We start from the raw sequence: 17,571 nt of genomic DNA on the forward strand, positions 1-17,571 counted from the left end.
ACTGATAACTCACTCATCTCAGCATGTGAACATATCACTAATTTAGACTTGGTCCTCTAACAGGGAATCAATGGAGAAGAACAGCAACAAACAATGCCACTATAAGCATAGTTCAAAGCACTTAAGAGATTAAGATAAATGTACTGCTTAATAATTCCATCCTAATTGTCCTAAATGTGACTGCCAAGCCTCTCCTCTGTAAGAAATAATTTCTAAAATTAATTTCTATTCTGAAATTGACATTGTAAAAATCTTCTTGTCATTTGCTGGGCTAAGTCACGTCATATATTTTGAACAATTCAATTATTTCGTGGATGCCAAAGATTAATTTCACTTCATCTGATATGTAGTTAAAAAGAATTATTTTGTGACTTGGGGTTTCAAAGCTGAATAAGGTATTTTAAGTCTAAAAAAATACATACATATAAATTTACACTTAACCCTGACACTTCCAGCTCCACCAAAAAGAGTTTCTAGAATGCATCAGCATTGGCAAAAGACCAGAGAAGTCCAGTTTTCATTTTTTTAGACAAGAATTTTAAGTATGAGTTTAGGAGTAAAAAAAACCACAGTTCTCACAAAATTTCACTACTTTTGCTGCTGAGATTTCAGTCCCAAACGAGTTTCTTAATACCCTTATCTTACAAAAACAATACCTTCTGGAAGGGATCTGGGTAGGGGATAGATGTTGCTGGGAGGGTAAACAGGTCCCCTCTTCAGACCTTTTGAATTAAATTTAGATGGAAATAGGATGACTCAGTGTGCAATATAATGTTCCCTCCCTTTTAAATTAGTCAATACAACTATTTTTAAATTTGTGCAAAAGACATCAGTAAGTCCAAGTTCAACTTATATAGCAATTAAAATGCTTTTATGTAAATTAAGTATTCCATAGAAGAGTCTTTCAAAGTTTTCTGCAACGTGAAATAAAGTTTAATACAGAGGTAACAGTGTACTCTTCCTGCCATTCTTGATTATGTGAGTATGCTCTGCTATTCTAACAGGAAACATTCACACAGCTACAACAGAAACACTTACCTGCTAGATAAAGTTTAGAAATGCACAAGAAATAAAGATCATGAACAAAACAGGAACAAACAGCTCTTCAGATTACCCTCACTTGTACTACAAAACATGGTTTAAAAAACTATAAAGAAAATCATCATCCTTCACTGAACAAATACGTGAATTACACCAAGTACTTTACCAAACCTCAGTACCTGATTTTGTGGACCTTTCAACCACACTGAGGGACTCTTTACTTATTTTTTCATTTTTATCTTCAGGGGACCGCCGAGGAATTACAGAAGTTTGTGATCCTTTACGAGCAGGAACATGTTGCCCTTTTTTAGTATCAAAATCTCTGGATTCAGAGAAGTTCTTCCCATCACCAGATTCCTGAAATAAACATTTATATATGGTAGAATACTACTAAATGCTACAATAAACCACTACATAATTACCACAAATTTTTCCAAATTTTTTTTCTTTGTAAGCACACTGTATGATGAATTCCCTGGATATAGATGCCATCACATAACATCTTTAAAAAGTCACAAACTATTGTGAAATATTGCTTAAGAGTCTTTTTGAAATACTGGTCAAAGACACATCACAGTCAATCTGCAGTTAAGCTCTGTTTTCAGCTATTTTAAAAGATCAAGGATACCAGTGAAGCAGTTTTAGCCATGTATCCACAGAAAGTCACTTATGATTAGAAAGAACATGTAAATAAAAATTTAATAGAATAGCTTACATGTCAGAATTACAGAACTACTATTCATAAATAAAACAAAAAGAACTATTGGTTAAGTTATGATGAATATGATGATATATACTAAGAGACTCTAAAGAACTGTAATAAAAACATCTCACCACTCTTGGAAATTATCCACTGGTTAGTAAAATGAGAGAAAAGGTAGCATGGCCCTAAATTTAAATGTCAGGCATTTTAATCTACATACAATCTAAACTTTAAACAATCAAAACTAAAATACTGTTTTCATAATCTTTGGGAGATATTTAGAAGATCTGCAGTTTATATCATGCAACACATTGACAGATGTTCTGTAAGTGTTAAATAATCTAAAAGAAAATTGCACTAAGTTCTTCAACGTTTCTCCATACACCTAGAAGTGTATATACACACGATATGGACCAAACACTGCTCAGTGTAAGAGGAGCTTAGCAATATCTTGAAATATTCAAGCCAGACAGAAAGCTCTAAACATAATAGGGAGAAGTCTTAAATTAGATTCACAAAAATGTTTGAAACATGAGATTTTAAATACTACGGAGCTAGGAGGAAATTCCTTGTACTGCAAATAATTAGCAGAACTTTGAGCATTAAGACTAACCCGTCTGAAGATTTTGACTTTGTGCTTCCCAGTGTCCTCTGTTTGCTTCATTTTTTCAGTTGTTACATTTATATTACAAGTGGGTGTTTGCTTCGACATCCCTGGTTTTTCGCCCTCAGTTGCTTTTTCGTCTCTATGGATTTCAAGTTTCAGTTGCGTATCTGATATACTTGGATCAAAACATTCCATTTTTTTGTCTTCTTCAGCACAGCATTTCACACACACATATTCTTTATCTTCTTCACCCATCTGCTGTGCCTGAGAAAGACTCAGTCCAACACAATCACCGTGAAACCAATCATCACACCTACCACAGCCCACCATAAATCTGAAAACAAAATAAGACATAAATCAGTATATAGACAACAAAAGAGGATTCAACAACGTAAGCACAAGGTACTGAACTTGTTTAAATCTGTGCATATCAACAATTCCTTCTTACCTTGTGATTTTTTCTGTAGCTTTACATCCATCTCCAGCCTTACAACATGGTATGATCTTCCTGAGAAACAGGCTTTTTGTCTTTTGCAATAGTCCAAAAGAATATCATAGCCTCATTATGTCTTTTGTAATATGCCCCCAGATCCTACCAATAGGATTTTTTCAGGCTACTATTATAGAAATACATATTAATTTCTATATATAGAAATTAATAGAAATTAATTAAAAAATAATCACCAATCAAAAATTGACAACTCTCAAAACCAGTAAATTTTTGTTTGAAAAAAAACTTGAAAAAAAAAAAAAAGAAACTAAGAACATAGCATCCTTGCCTTAATTTGAATGTTATCATCATCTTTACAACTGGAACTATCAACTGCAATTTTTCCATAGTAATAATAGATGCCTAAACATTTTGAACAATGTCAACACAGAAACATCAAGATATTCCAAATCAGTTGGTATTTTACACCCCCTTCCTTAGACCATTATTATTAATTTGTTCCAGAAAACTCACTCCTTACTAGTGAATATGAGGTCAAGAGTTTAGATCCCAACTACATCTAGTTTGCTTGTAGTGAGTGACAGGATTGTTTTAAATAAGGTATGTGTGTTGCTCAACTATTTCATTCAGAGCTGGTAGTAATTTTTAAATTATTTCTATCACTAAAATGAGTATCAGTTAAAGGACACTTCTCATCTCACAGTCACTTAAACTTTTTCATTGCTTTGAAAGTAACTTCAAGTATAAATAGTATTTTCAAAGTGTTGCAAGGATCACTTTGTCTAAAGGAAAACCATAATTTCTGACTATTTTGCAGATTTTTTTTAACACTTGGTAAGGCTCACACCCAATTGCACTGAAAGGTACAATTTCCAGTGAGACAACTTTGGAAGGACGTGAAATTCTTAAGTTGGACAGGTTAAACACTTAAAAAAAATTATTCCAGGGGACTTAAAATTTACAGTAATTAGTTTTTACAAATCTTATAATAATGAATCTGGCATCATTAATAAAGGTCTGCTTTCAAATGACATAGGAAGATCTCTTGCATTATAATCCACTTATGCTCTCTTTCTCCTTTTATACCTTCATTTCATACATACATAAAATATATTAAACATACTACGATATTGTCTGAAGAAAATCCAGAGTGCATTATGAAAAATGTGCTTTATTATTTGTTTTAGCATTTAGTAGTTTTTAAATGCCACAGAAAACAGACCCAATTTAAAAAGTAATTCAATAATGTGCTGATTATTTCAGCAGTATGTTCAACAAGCTAAATGCATTGACCTGCAAACTTTATTTCTCTAATATCCTATAAATCTCTTTCATAAGATGATTCTAAGGATATATACTAACATATGTATGTTCCTATGAAGGCTAGGATCTGCTATCTGGTGACCCACCTACTCTGCAAAACCATATACTACAGAACATGTTCACAAAAACTGTCATTTGCCAGAACTGTAGATGAAAACTCCAGAGGGTTTGAGTAGGGTACTATTAATTCAAGGAACTACAGGTATCTCAAGAGATGAAGTATCTATCTGACAGATGTTTGAAACACATAAGAAAGACAGAAGAAGATACTGTGGCTTTATTTCTGTCCTTGCTTACCCAAAATAAATCAGGATTAAATTTGGCTGAATAGCATTTTGATACAAAATGAGTGCGAGAAGCTTTAAAGCTCCAGCAGTTTGAGGAAGAGGTAATTTCCAGCTTCACTACAAGCTTCTGATGCTGTCTGCTACACTTGAAGAAACCCATTTTTAACCTAGTGTGTGAATAGAACTATTTTCTCTGTTTTAACTTGCATTTTTTCTAAGCTGCCAAGTACATTGTTCATATTAGACATGACTAGCTAACAGTATCTGCCTATTTAGTGGTTTAAATTAAGAAGGCAGAGATTCCTTCATGTTTTGCCAGTATCTCAATCTTCCCAGATCCATGTTTCAGCAAACTGAAGACACAAGACAGGTAACAGTAGGAGACAACTGCTTCTGATGGTCTTACCAGAGTAATCCCATAACAATCAAAACACAACAGGCAAACAAGAGAGAAGCAATGGACTTTAAGGAGGTGATTGTTGCTTTCTGAGAACTTACAGCCAAACACATGATGGTAGGAAATCCATGCAAGTGCCTCTTTGACAACTGCAAGGATCCACAAGAGGATGCTTTACATAGGTTACAGCTCTCGCCACAGCAAGAAAATATTAGTAAAGCTTTGGAAATACTGAAACAGATTACAGATTCCGAATGTAGGATTTCCTACAGAGGAAAAGGAAAGATCAAAGCATACAGTCAAGTGTTTCTTGTTTAAAAAAGGTTTTAATGTGCTAATGAACTAATGCCTTTTGTCTAAAAAGAAAAGGAAACGAAGAACATACCATCTTGAAGCCACTACTTGAATTTTTTATTAAAAATATATGTACTTTTTTCCCTGTTTGGAAATTCAGGTATGGGAAACTTGATTTGTTAAATGAGCAATGCAGATTTCAACCATTAACAACCAAACCAAAATTTTCATTACTTAGAAAACAGACTAAATTTGTAAAAAAGCAGAGATGAACTCCGAAGACACAAGATGCTGCATATCTTCAGCTTTAAATTGATAGCATGTGGAATTTTTCAGCTTAGCTCATACACAGTAAGTGGGGAATAGGGACAGTGTATGATGAGTAAAGCACCAAGACATGCATCCAGTCTTACATATTTATTTTCAGATCTGGCAAAACAAACCAAAAAAAGGTAAAAAAACCCTCTATAACTAATTTGTTTCAGAAACAGATTATTCTTCTCTAAGAATATACACCAAGATGGACAGATGTCACTCAGGCCACCTTAAACAAACTACTGAAAATGGAATATCCATTTGGCTTCATTCCAGTCTTCATAATAAGGTACAAATTACAGGATACTTAAGCACAAACAAAAAAACTTCAGAATTCAGAAACTAAGCCTGCAACAAGAATTTGGAGAAGCCCATTAATTCTGTACTATAAAACAGAATGTAGTGTTTCCTTGCTTAAATGTAGTGTCTTGCTTAATCATAATAATACAAAATGGTAATAAAAATACTGGTACTTCCTGCCTAAAAAATTCACTATTTCCACTAGTATTTTCATGCTAATTAGCTGCAAGACTGTTGACTTTTGAGGCTGGGAAGAGAACATACTGGTTTTTCTACTAGCAATATAAACAATCCTTTTTACTGTGAGGCCACTTTTACATCTGTTAACTCATCCCAACAGGAAGTTGGGGTTGTTCAGCCTGGAGAAGAGGAAGTTCCAAGGTGTCTTTATAGTGGCTTTCCAATACCTCAAGGGGGCCTACAAGAAAGCTGGGATAGGACTTTTTGCATGGGCACGTAGCAAGAAGACAAAGGGCAATGGTTTAAAATTTGAAGAGGAGAGATTTAGATTAGATATTGTGAAGAAATTCTTTACTATGAAGGTGGTAAGACACTGGCAACAGGTTGCCCATTGAAGTTGTGGATGCCCTGACAGTGTTCAAGGCCAGGTTGGACGGGGCCTTGAGCAACCTGAGTGGAAGGTGTCCCTGCCCATGGAAGAAGAGATGGATCTAGATGACCTTTAATATCCCTTCCAATCCATTCTATGATTCTATGATCTGCACACAAAACACAAATAGTATTTGTAACTGCAATTATAATTAGCTAATGGGCAACGCTTAAAAACTAAAATGAGTAGTCAAAGGAAACTGAAGCCTGTCTTGAAGAACAAAGAATGTCCTCTTGCACTGCTGCCAGAGTTGTGACTGATGAGGATATCTGGTGAGGATATCTTGGACTATTAAAACAGCAAAGTTTCTGACAGCAGACTGCTTCAAGTTTGAAGTGCAGGAGTTTTACCCATGTTGTAAGGCTGGACTGGAAGATGTAAAGCTGCAAGAGAAAGAAAAATTTGTTTTAAAATATTAAATCATGCCACATTCAGTAATAGAATAGCTTTCACTGGACATTATAATAAAAACATATTTTGTTCAAGAAAAATCTAAAAAATAGCAGACAAATCTAAAAAAAGCAGACAATACTACAGTTCATTAGAACCTTTGCATAGACTATGTCATTGTTTCACTCCTGTAAAAGAATCCTCTTGGTAATCCACACATCAGCATAAAATGATGTACCTTTAAGTCAGAAAGAATTAGACGTAACAAAAAAAAAGAGAGACAATAATTAATGCAAACCTTCCACAGTTTCTCTTAGGACTGAGAGATATCAGTGTGTTATTTGCAGTAAGTTAAATTTATCTGTTAGATGAAAAACTCAGCACTGGATGATTTATTTGCAACATATACAGGCTACCTTTTAAAATTAATTAACATACATTCAGCTTATGTACCAGAAACAGGTTTCCATAGGAATCCACTACTATGAAATAAGATTTTACAAGTAAAATGGGCAAAAAATACCTTATTAACAAAACTGTTTGTTGTCAAGCTATATTTCTGAGTAAAATAAAAAACAAAAAATTGGGAGCTGTCAGAATGGTTCATTGTGGGCCAGTAATCAGCATTTTGAGATTAACCAATAGTGTATTACTCCAGTGACAATCACAGAAAATAGTTTATTTAATTTAATTGCCACAATTTAGTCCCTTGCATTCATAGTATTTAGCATAGGGAAAACTCTGCTACAGGACTCAAATCTTAAAAAAAAAAAAAAAAAAAAAAAAAAAAGGCCAAACTTAAAACTATTCAAAATTACACCATAACACTAAATTCACGTAAAACAAGTTTTTAACAACTTTCTAAGGACTTTAGGGATTTAAAGTATGTCCTTTATCTGTATTTCTGCCCCTCCCTCCCCCTTATTGGCACTGTTCACCAATCCTCTGTAAATCTGTTGAAAATTTGTGTTAACATTGCCCCTGTTTCTTAGCCACATATTCATGGCAGCTTTAGCAGAGCCCACATTCCACATCTGTGAAGTAGCATGGGCTCAATGAAAGTGAGGTTGCTGAAAAAAGTTTTGCACTACCTTGTCGGAGTACATATACACAAGCAGTTTCTCTTTTTTGTTTTGGACAAGTCCACCACATGTGACATGATTTTTCAGGTTTTGATCTTCTAGAAATAAGAACCCTCTCTTCAAAGTAACACTATCAGCAGATCTCTTTACACACAATTTGCATCAAGATACTGCTCAATTCCCTAATGGTACTGGTATTAGTAATAATGTCAGCAATACTGCAGCAGTTAAAAATTACTAATAAAAAGGTACACCTGTCAATATAAAATGGAGTTCTTCAATTCTTTAATTATTCATGACAATGGTATTTTGTTTAAAGTGTCATTCAGTTTTTCTCCAGCTGTAGCTGCACAAGCATGACAGCTTTTAATCTTAAAAAAGTTTCACAGTGGAAAGAAAAAAATAACAGAGGCAAAAAACCTTAAAAGCATCACCCACAACTGTAAATTGGTGACATCTTACATAATTTGCAGTTTTACATAGTCATACTATTCAAAGAATATGTGCTAGAACTAAGGCTTCATAATTACAGTAATTCTGATTACCAATTCTTCTAAAGAATGTTGTCACCATTGTTCATTTGCTGTATATGCATCTACCCTTAAAAAAATACGTACACATAACTTGAAGAGGTCTATAAATTTGAAGCTTTCATTTCCTTCCTCAACCATTCCCTTTGGCTGTAAAAATTATATAATAACCTGGTTCCAAAATACTTTACTTAAGTATTAGCACTCTTCAAAGAAAAAAAAAATAGTGCCCTAGTAATCTTTACTACAGGAAACACTTCATTTTTAATTTTCACCCAGAAGCCAAAGTAATTTTCTCAATTAAGAGTTGTGCAGAAATTTTTTAGTGACTACGTTTATGCAAGAGATCAGGAATACTGTATCTTAGCTAAACCAACTTCTGCAATTTCCAATTAGTTGCCATTTATAATATTATTTATAGAGGAACACAACAGCAAATTCGAACAAGTTGAGAACAATACTATGAGCAACAGCAATAATTATAACTTCCCACTGAAAAAAAAATGTTTCAGAGGTGCTGGAAATTATTCAATATGGAATGTTACGTTGTAATTATATCACTGGCTCAGAAAAACAGGGTTTCATTTTCGTACAGAAGAACAATTTTCTTTCAGTTATGTTGCAAAGATAGATCTCTAAATAGGAAAAAAATAACAGAACAATACATCAAACAAACTGACTGAAAAAATAAGTCCTAAAACCAAAGACTGACCACACACTTTCCGGGTCATAAAGATCTGAAATACAAATCAGCTATGTTGGTTCCAGTTTATAAGCACCAGGTAAGTGGAAAACAGAACATGAATATTCACTCTTGAAAGCTTAGGTGCCTAAGAACTAAAGTCTATCAACAGAAAAAAACAGACATGCCTCTTACAAAGCAAGACAAGTTATAATTTGTTAACTTTTTTGATCATGCAGGTCACATGTTTGTAAAAAAGGATTCCTCATTTCCCAGCCAAATCCAGTGTAACTGCAATACCAGGTAAGCAGACTTGGACATTAGAGTTGGTCAGCCATTTATGTCATGTATTCCTATAGATACAAACTGACTCCATTTGGCAGGTGCTGCTTCTGAAATAAAACAACACACAAGTACTATCCTCCTTCTACTGTTCTTCTAGAAGGCACATTAAGAACGCCCTGGGGGGCCCAAGTAAGTACTCTCTCTCCTTTGGGGATTCTGTGCACAAACAAGGCTGATGAAATCAGCTCCACACATTATCATCTTCCAAGCTTAATATTACCTTAAAAGGTGGAAGGCTTTGCATTTATTGTAAGGAAGAAAAAAAATGTGTTCAAGAGACTACTACTTTGCAGACTGTATCCTAAATGTGTACATTAACATGACATACTGTAAAGCTCTTATGCATATTATTTTCCAACACAGAGCTGCAACTTCAGTTGAACCTTTTTCTAAAAGTAATTTGTACCGTAGCATTGAAAAGCATTTCCAAAGTTCAGATAATCACAGAGCAGGATAGGAACACAAATATTGTTTCATATCTTAGCTCTCTGCCTTTGACACTTGTTGAACTTAGTGTCATTTGACAATATTTGTTTCTCAGTTTCTCCTTTCTCCTATATAACGAAGTTTAAAAAAAAAAAAAAAAAAAGCTGGCCTGCAAGACTATTATAAAAGGGAAACAAAAATTCCTTGAAAGATAATCCACAACATACTACCAACAAAAACCCCACAACATATCACTATAGTCAGATTTTGATACTTTTTATGTTTTTCCAAGTGATAAAAGTGAAAATTATCATGTATAGGTTTTTTGTTTGGGTTTTTGCACTGTAATGAAAACGCTTTCTTGTTTTTGCAACAGGAATGAGATAAAAATGCCATAGCACTCCAGATACAAGTTTTGCTTCCCCTTGGATCTTAGTGACATCAAGTGAACCTAAAAGGTTTAAGAGTTCATATCTGCAGCACACAACTACAAAATAAAAGTAACTTGAACAAACTGAAACTTTGATTTTTAGAACAGTGACAATGCTGGATTGACTACCTTAAGTCTTCTATTACTAAGCACAAGGCTCAGTACTAGTATGTGTCAGTCACATTCTATACACAAGAATTCTGTGTTGATATACTAAATATTTTTCTAACATTAGCAAATTTTATCTTTTTCCACTGAAACTGCTGGTTGGGTTAATAGTTTAACACTGACATATTATTAAAACAAATCAAACAAAAAACAAAACAAGAAAACCCACCACTACAAAAAATTAAGACTAACATTACAAAGTTGAGAACCATTTCAAACCAAAATCACCATTTGTGGTAATTCATGGGTTCCCTCAATCCAACCTCAGCTGGTGATGCCAAAATTATACTATCTGTCCAGCAGCAGTTAAGAGCTGGCAATGCAAAACTGACTTGTTGCACTTAATCCTACATCAGCAGGATACACACAGTAAGTGTACCTTCTGTAGCATTACTTTATCAAATAAAATAGGCAGATCTAGTTGTGCCTCCCTGCTCTCTCTTCCCAGTATTGGTTACATCTATTTAGTAAATAAAAATCAAGCCTTTCTGTACTCTAGCAAGACATTCAGAACAAGAAAACCAGTAGGATATTTCAAATCTTAGAAAAAATAAAAATAAATCAGGAAGACTTCAACACAAATCTCAGTTTTTAACAGGTATGCGGCAGTTTAAAACTCAAATATGCATCTAATGCTCTTAAAATATCCACAGAAACACTTGCATATCATGAAGCAGACTACCCATGCTCTTCTACCACTGAGCTATGAGATGATAAAAAGATAAGGAAATGCAAACTCTATAAAATAAAACACTATTATAGATGCACAAATGGTAGAGACTTAAAACAATTGAAGGATTTAAAAAACAAACAAAAAAAAAAACCCAACAAAATAATAAACACAAGGAACTAAGTCTGAGTGCCCCTTCAAACTGTTAATTCTCACCAAGCAAACAAAATAGCATTAGTCCTTTTAATAGGCCATACTGATGCAGTTACTACAGCTACACAGTAAATTAATGTCATGTATTTGTTTTTCAAATGTGATATAGTAAGTCAGTAGGACTCACGTGGACTCTTCCTAGATACAAATGAATGCTATAAAGACTGCAGGCACCAAAAGCAATTGTTCCATATTTCACTCTAATATAGAGTATTCTAAAGTACTCACTGAAAACTACTGTTAAAAGTTTCTCTCATGTAACTTTCAATCTAGAAAATAAGAAGTGAAAATAAAGGAATTCCTTTTTTTCAACCTGCAGTTCATTAGTGGAGCCCAACAGTCCTTCTCCATTCACTGACGGTGTAGAAGTGTAACTTTTGTCAAAGAGAGATATTATTCATATGCAACCTCATCAATGACTTTAATTAAAGGCAATTTCAGATATGCCCATGTGGAAGTTTTATACTTTATTTTTGGAGAGGAATCTTCCTCCTACCCCCCCCAACTAACTTTATTACTCCTGTTACATAAAAGCCTCATAAAAGCCTCACAGAAACAGAACTGCTATACAAATTGAAAATAAAATTAAAATAAATTTAAAAAAATTAAAATAAATTAAAAAATAAAAATAAAAATAAATAAAAAAAACAAAAACAGAAGAAACAAACAACTCTGAATCTCTAGGTATTAGAATCACACCTCTAACATATGAAGTCACATATGAACAACTATTTGATTTTTTCATGGTTGGCAATCCTTCAACTTAAGTTGCTTCTGGAAAGAGGGAAATAATGTGGAACACAGACTTAGTCTTATTGCTTTTCTATGAAAAAGAAGCCAAGTTTAAAGTACATATTTTAACAGCATAAGAGAATTACACATTCAAAGCATGTACTAATATGAACAGTACTAGTAAAATCTTTTGTTAAACTGGTTTCTAACGTCCTATATAAAAAAATTAATCAACAGTATAACAGGCTTTCATTATAAGGCTTTGCCTTATTGTTTAGGTACCAGCAGTATGAAACATATTGTAAGACAGGAAGAAAAAAAAAAAAATTATCTTCTAAGACCAACAGTAAACTCCTCAGACACAAAACCACACACACCTGTTGCCATGTGGCTTTCTGCAAAACCCACATTGCTTGCTGGGCACCCAAACATTTTTGCTTTCACTGGCAGGGCTATGTTCCAAGCCTTCCCGTTTAACAGTTGAAATATTATCTGGAATGAACAATGGAGGTTCATCAACTGAAAGACTTTTGCTACTTCTTCTCTGTCGAGGTTGGAGATTCTTATCAGTTCTTTTTCCTTTATTTTTTTCTTTCTCATCCTCCTTCAGATGTTCTACTGCTTGGGTATCTTTTGCCTCTGCCTCTTCCTTTGTGGAACTATTTGTTTTTGTGGCAAAGTGGTGTTTCTGACTCTGGGCTTGCTTCTGACCAAGATTAGAACTGTGCCCTGAAAATAAGTGAACAGAGTGGTGGGTGTCTTTAGAACAGCTCTGATGAGTAGGAGATTTCTCACTTGTTCTTTGAATTGATGATTTCTGTACCTGTCCAGAAGCATGGACTCGGGGTATTTTCTTCAGCATTGTATTTGACTGCTTTTTTACAGTCACTCCTGAAACACTGGTTTTGGCTTTTACAACCAGATCAGGTTGTTTTTTCCTAATTTTAACTGGGTTATTTGAATGCTGATGACTCTCTTGCTCATCCGCATTCCGCTTCAGACTTACTGAAGATGGACTGTGAAGACCTGAAACAGTAAGACCAGCTCTTGGTTTTGAACGCATTACTTCTGGTTGCACTGTACCTGATTTCTGTTGAATACCTGCAGTTAGATTTTGTTTACTCTGTGTTATAGATTTACTATGCCTGGACTTAATGTTCTTTTCACATTTTGATGAAATGCTAACTTGTTTATCATCATCCTGAAATTTTGGTGGCTCAGGGCCTTCTATTTTAGTACTGCTGATCTGCTGCTGTACATCTTGGATTGTTTGGTCAAGAATAGGGCTTTCTAAAAGCCCTGGGTCAGCAGAAGTAAACTCTTTGCTTTTCAAGTCTTCGTTATCAAACTCTACACTGTCCAATAATTTCTCAGATGCAGTTTCAGTTTTCTCCACTCCCTTGATATCATCTACAGGTTCTGTTCCACATTCCTTTACTGACAATGTATTTTCATCAGGAACTTCCACATTGTAGGAACCTAAACTACAGTCAACCACTTCTTCTACAGAGCTGGACAAATTCAGGAAGGTCTCACAAGTTTCACTTGGACTCACAAAAGCACTAAATGGATCATCAGCTTTTCCAGTTACCACACTCTGATTATGCTCTTCTGTTCTCTGCAGTTCCTCTGTTTTATTTTCAGTCTTTTCTGCTGAAGAAGTTTCAGAGCCCATTGAATCAATCACATCATTTGCTTCATTCTGAACTGTAACTGTAACTTCAGTATTTGCAGATGCCGAACAAACTGGATCAACATCCCCAGATTCAGCCTTTGTTTCAACCTCTGTTATTTCCTTTGTTTCTTCAGGAAAAGGAGAACAGGCTCCTGCTAAATTAGCACAACTTAACTCTTGGGATGTTTCCTCGACTTTTGCCTGCTCAAGGTTTTCAGACTTTTCATCTACCTCTTCAGGACCAGGAAGACACTTTGTATTACTTTGGGATGCTCTTACTGCTCCTTCAGTCTGTCCTGATCTCCTTGTACTGCGCCTTACATCTTTAGGCTGTTCTGTTTTCAAGGGTGCAGCAGCATCTGTCTCTTTAGCTGGACTTTTCTCTTGTTTCTGTCCAGTTTTTGGAGCAGATCCACCTTTTACAGATGATTTCTTGTTACTAACAACAGGTGCAACATTTGAACGCTTGGCTAAAGTGCTCTGTCGCAAACTCCGTACTGATTCTAGGAAAAGAAGAAGAAAATGTCTCAGCTATAATGGAATTTCTTCTTTGCAAATACCACACCTAAAATAGAACTGATCTAGCTTACTAGACAAAAGAGAACTTAACACAAAAACAAAAAACAAAGCAAAAAACAAAACAAAAAAATAAAAAACATTACAAAAAAAGCACCCAAAACAGAAACAGAAAAACAGCTGTCTATTTTAAAATGTTATCAATTATTTGCATTTCCATTTTACATGACCCCAGTTTAGATGTAAAATCTCACTACTCCAATGACTATGAAGTTCTGAATATATAAAAAACAGAAGTGATGATAAAAAAGACAAATTCCACACTATTTTATTCCACCACTCAGCTTTTTGGACCTCTAGTAAAAATTGCACAATAAGTTATATTCTGATTAGAAGTATAACTGTGGAGTTTACAAAGCTTTCAGAGAACACTGTATATGAATTTGAGATGCAGTCAGATTCTCACGTGACATCTCTTGCATTTTCTAAACAAGATACCATAAGTCTTTTAAAAAGCATACTTACCACAGGCTTATCTAAATCATGATTTCTCTATTAAGTAATTTTGTCTTTTTAATTCAGCCTACTCTACAGGGGAAAATAGCAGAGCTGTCAATAACTCCAACTGTTCAACAAGTTAGAAAAACCCTAACCATACTCAATTAGCTACCACAAAGAATGTAAATAATTTATTAGAATACTCATTAAGCATATTGAGATATGACAACAAAAAGAGTTTATGACTGCAATTACTAAAACCTAATTTAAAACAAAAAGAAGAAAGTACATAAATAAAAATAAATTTCATTAACATTTTAGTTGGAAATAAAGAGACATCCTGACCTAATATTCCAATGTTGTTTGCAAAAAAACATGCATTTTTGGTGAAGAACCACAGTGCTGATCTGGTGCATATAAAAGGATCAAAATCTCAAAAATTAGTTTAAGGACCACGGGCTATAAGGACGACAATATAGATTTATCAAAGATCAATTCAAACTGAGTAGTACTCTACAAGGTCAGCTTCAAGCTGCAGTGTATAAAAAAGCAAGTGCCAGTACTTAAATTCAAACAATGAAATAGCAAAGCTTTACTTCAAATTTATAAAAGTTGAGGGTGTGGGATCATAAAAATTCAAATTATTTGAAATGTGCAAAAATACAATCTATTGAATTATCACCTTGTGCCATTAAACGTGGTGATTTTCTTGGTGAGGTGAATGATGATGTTTCTTCACAACGACTCCTCAAATTCCTGTTAGGTAAAACAAGCTCATCATCATCAATGGTGTCATTACCACCCTCTTTAACTCCTTCTTCATCCATAATATCATCAAGACCAATAACTGCAAAAAAAAAAAACCAAACAAAACAAACAATAAAGTCTAAAATTCCAAATTATAAAAAATGTTGCAGTTGTAATGCTGAACAAAACAGGGGAAGAGACAGGGAAAATAAATGAATTTGCCATCTGAACACAAAAAAATGGGGGAAAATGAAGAAATGCAAGACAGAAAACTCCCATGTGAGGCAGCATCAGCGTAAAAGAAGCTATCACCCAAAGCTTAAAATTTCTGTAGATAGTCCTTATAGCTTTTTAGTGGACTCACATTTTTATTGGGTTTTTTGCCACAGGAAGGTCCCCAGTCTTAGAGGATCAGCTGTCCCTCACTGTCCCTTCCCACCTAAGAAAAAGTGAAGAAAGGTGAACAGCAGAAAGAGCTGATCCGGAAGTGCAAAGACTTTAAAATCACAATTTTCTCAAAGGATACAGTTTTAAATCTCTACATCCCACCCACACATCTGTATCTACAACCCCATTTTTGAAGAGCATTGGGTGCAGCATGCACTAGTCTCCCAGGAGAGTCAGAGAATGCTGTCTTTGTCACATTCCTATCCTCCACTAACCTTAGAAGGATCCCAGAGGTTGCTCATGAAAATAGGTTTCAGAGGCAGTCAGGCCACTGTAACAACCATTCTCCTCACCTTCTCTAAGTTTGGTTCTGCAATAGTAGCCTCTCCTATCCAAAGATCCTATGTGTGATTAATGAATCCTGGTCCCTGTGGGATGTGAAATTTGTGAGATCAAGCCAAGCACCCAAGTGATTTTACAAAACAGATAGGAGGCTCTAACAGATACTACAGACTCCAAACAAGTAAGTACACCTATTTTTCACTACTCAGACACCCAACTAAAGCATTTTAAAGATAAATTATCATTACAAAAATATCTAAAAATTTCCAACAATTGCTTACTTAAAACTTATTTAAATTACTAAATTTATCTTGGAACTCAAAATAAGAAGTTAACAGAAATTATAAACTGTTAGAATTTCAGACTCTCCAAAAAACAAGATCCGACAATTCCCACTCATTTTCAAGTCTGATGTTACTGCAACTTAAAAAAAAAAGAAAATGCTCTTGCAAAGGCACTACAATGAGCATACCTTTAAAAAAACAAAAATTTGAAGTTGTAAAATACTGCTAAAGCCAAACAGTGATCAGTAACCAAGCCTATCAAGACTGTAATCCAGCCCACAATCACCTGCCATGAAGAATTACAAAAAAAAACCTCCAACCAAACCACCTGCTACTTTTAAAGTTCTAACATTAGAAAGATTTTAAACAGCCTCTTAAGGAAGGCTGACCTTGGCACCAGGTAATTGGCACTCTGGACTAATTACTAATTAGTGGTGTCCAGTCTTTCTCCAGAAAGCTAGGAGTTTCTTGAGCTGGTCATTTATTGTTTCTCATTTTATTTTAACCACAATTTGTACTTCCTGCACTATATACATAAGATTACAGGAAAAATACATTTCTTGAAAATAGTGGCAGCTTTTTCATATCAATCCATGTAGCCACCTTTATTCCTGTGCATGTTTACACACATACACAGATATCAACACAAGCTGCAAAGGACTGATAATGCTGGTCTTACTCCACTCATCCAAATGGTCCTTAATCACTTCCTCTTAGCCACACACTGGGAAAAAGGACACACTGGCAAACAGATGACATAGCAGCTGCCCTGTTTATTTTCTCCTAAATATCTAAACGCTGGCCATTGTACAAGATAGAAAACTGAATGAGGTGGGCCCTCACCCTCTGCCTGCTCATTCTCATGTTCTGAAAGACTCTGTCCTCCCAAGAGCTCTGCACTTCAGTATTAGTGTTCTCATTCAGAAGCGTTCCTGCAAAATGCGGAACCACTGTTTGAGAACAGACTGTGACAAAGGAAGCTGCTTTCAGATCCTCTTCTTTTTTCAGCACAGAACTAAACTACTAAGCCACTGAGGCTAGCATGGCAAATAAAAACTACTCAAAACAGCTCTGGAGCGGATTTCAGGGTTGCCATCAATTTTTACTATGTTCTTGCTCAAGTTAT

General features: G+C 34.7%; 1 protein-coding gene across 9 annotated transcripts in view; it reads right to left on the reverse strand.

Moving 5' to 3' along the window:
- PHF3 (PHD finger protein 3) overlaps nt 1-17,571 on the reverse strand; it is a 44,849-nt gene that overhangs the window by 14,015 nt on the left and 13,263 nt on the right. For 4 of the 9 annotated variants that reach the window (XM_071741629.1, XM_071741631.1, XM_071741633.1 and 1 more), the window contains 5 exons: nt 15,797-15,871; nt 15,368-15,532; nt 12,374-14,174; nt 2,358-2,685; nt 1,221-1,398 (listed from right to left, as the gene is read on the reverse strand). In XM_071741629.1, the coding sequence (XP_071597730.1) occupies nt 1,221-1,398; nt 2,358-2,685; nt 12,374-14,174; nt 15,368-15,512 (2,452 nt within the window). In that variant the 5' untranslated portion in view covers nt 15,513-15,532; nt 15,797-15,871. Of the gene's footprint in view, nt 1-1,220; nt 1,399-2,357; nt 2,686-2,799; nt 6,727-12,373; nt 14,175-15,367; nt 15,533-15,796; nt 15,872-16,094; nt 16,220-17,571 lie in introns of those variants that run through there. The other 5 variants (XM_071741626.1, XM_071741634.1, XM_071741628.1 and 2 more) reach the window with 3 other exon arrangements.

This window comes from Heliangelus exortis, chromosome 3 (genome assembly GCF_036169615.1).
Source record: "Heliangelus exortis chromosome 3, bHelExo1.hap1, whole genome shotgun sequence".
Lineage (NCBI taxonomy): Eukaryota > Metazoa > Chordata > Aves > Apodiformes > Trochilidae > Heliangelus > Heliangelus exortis.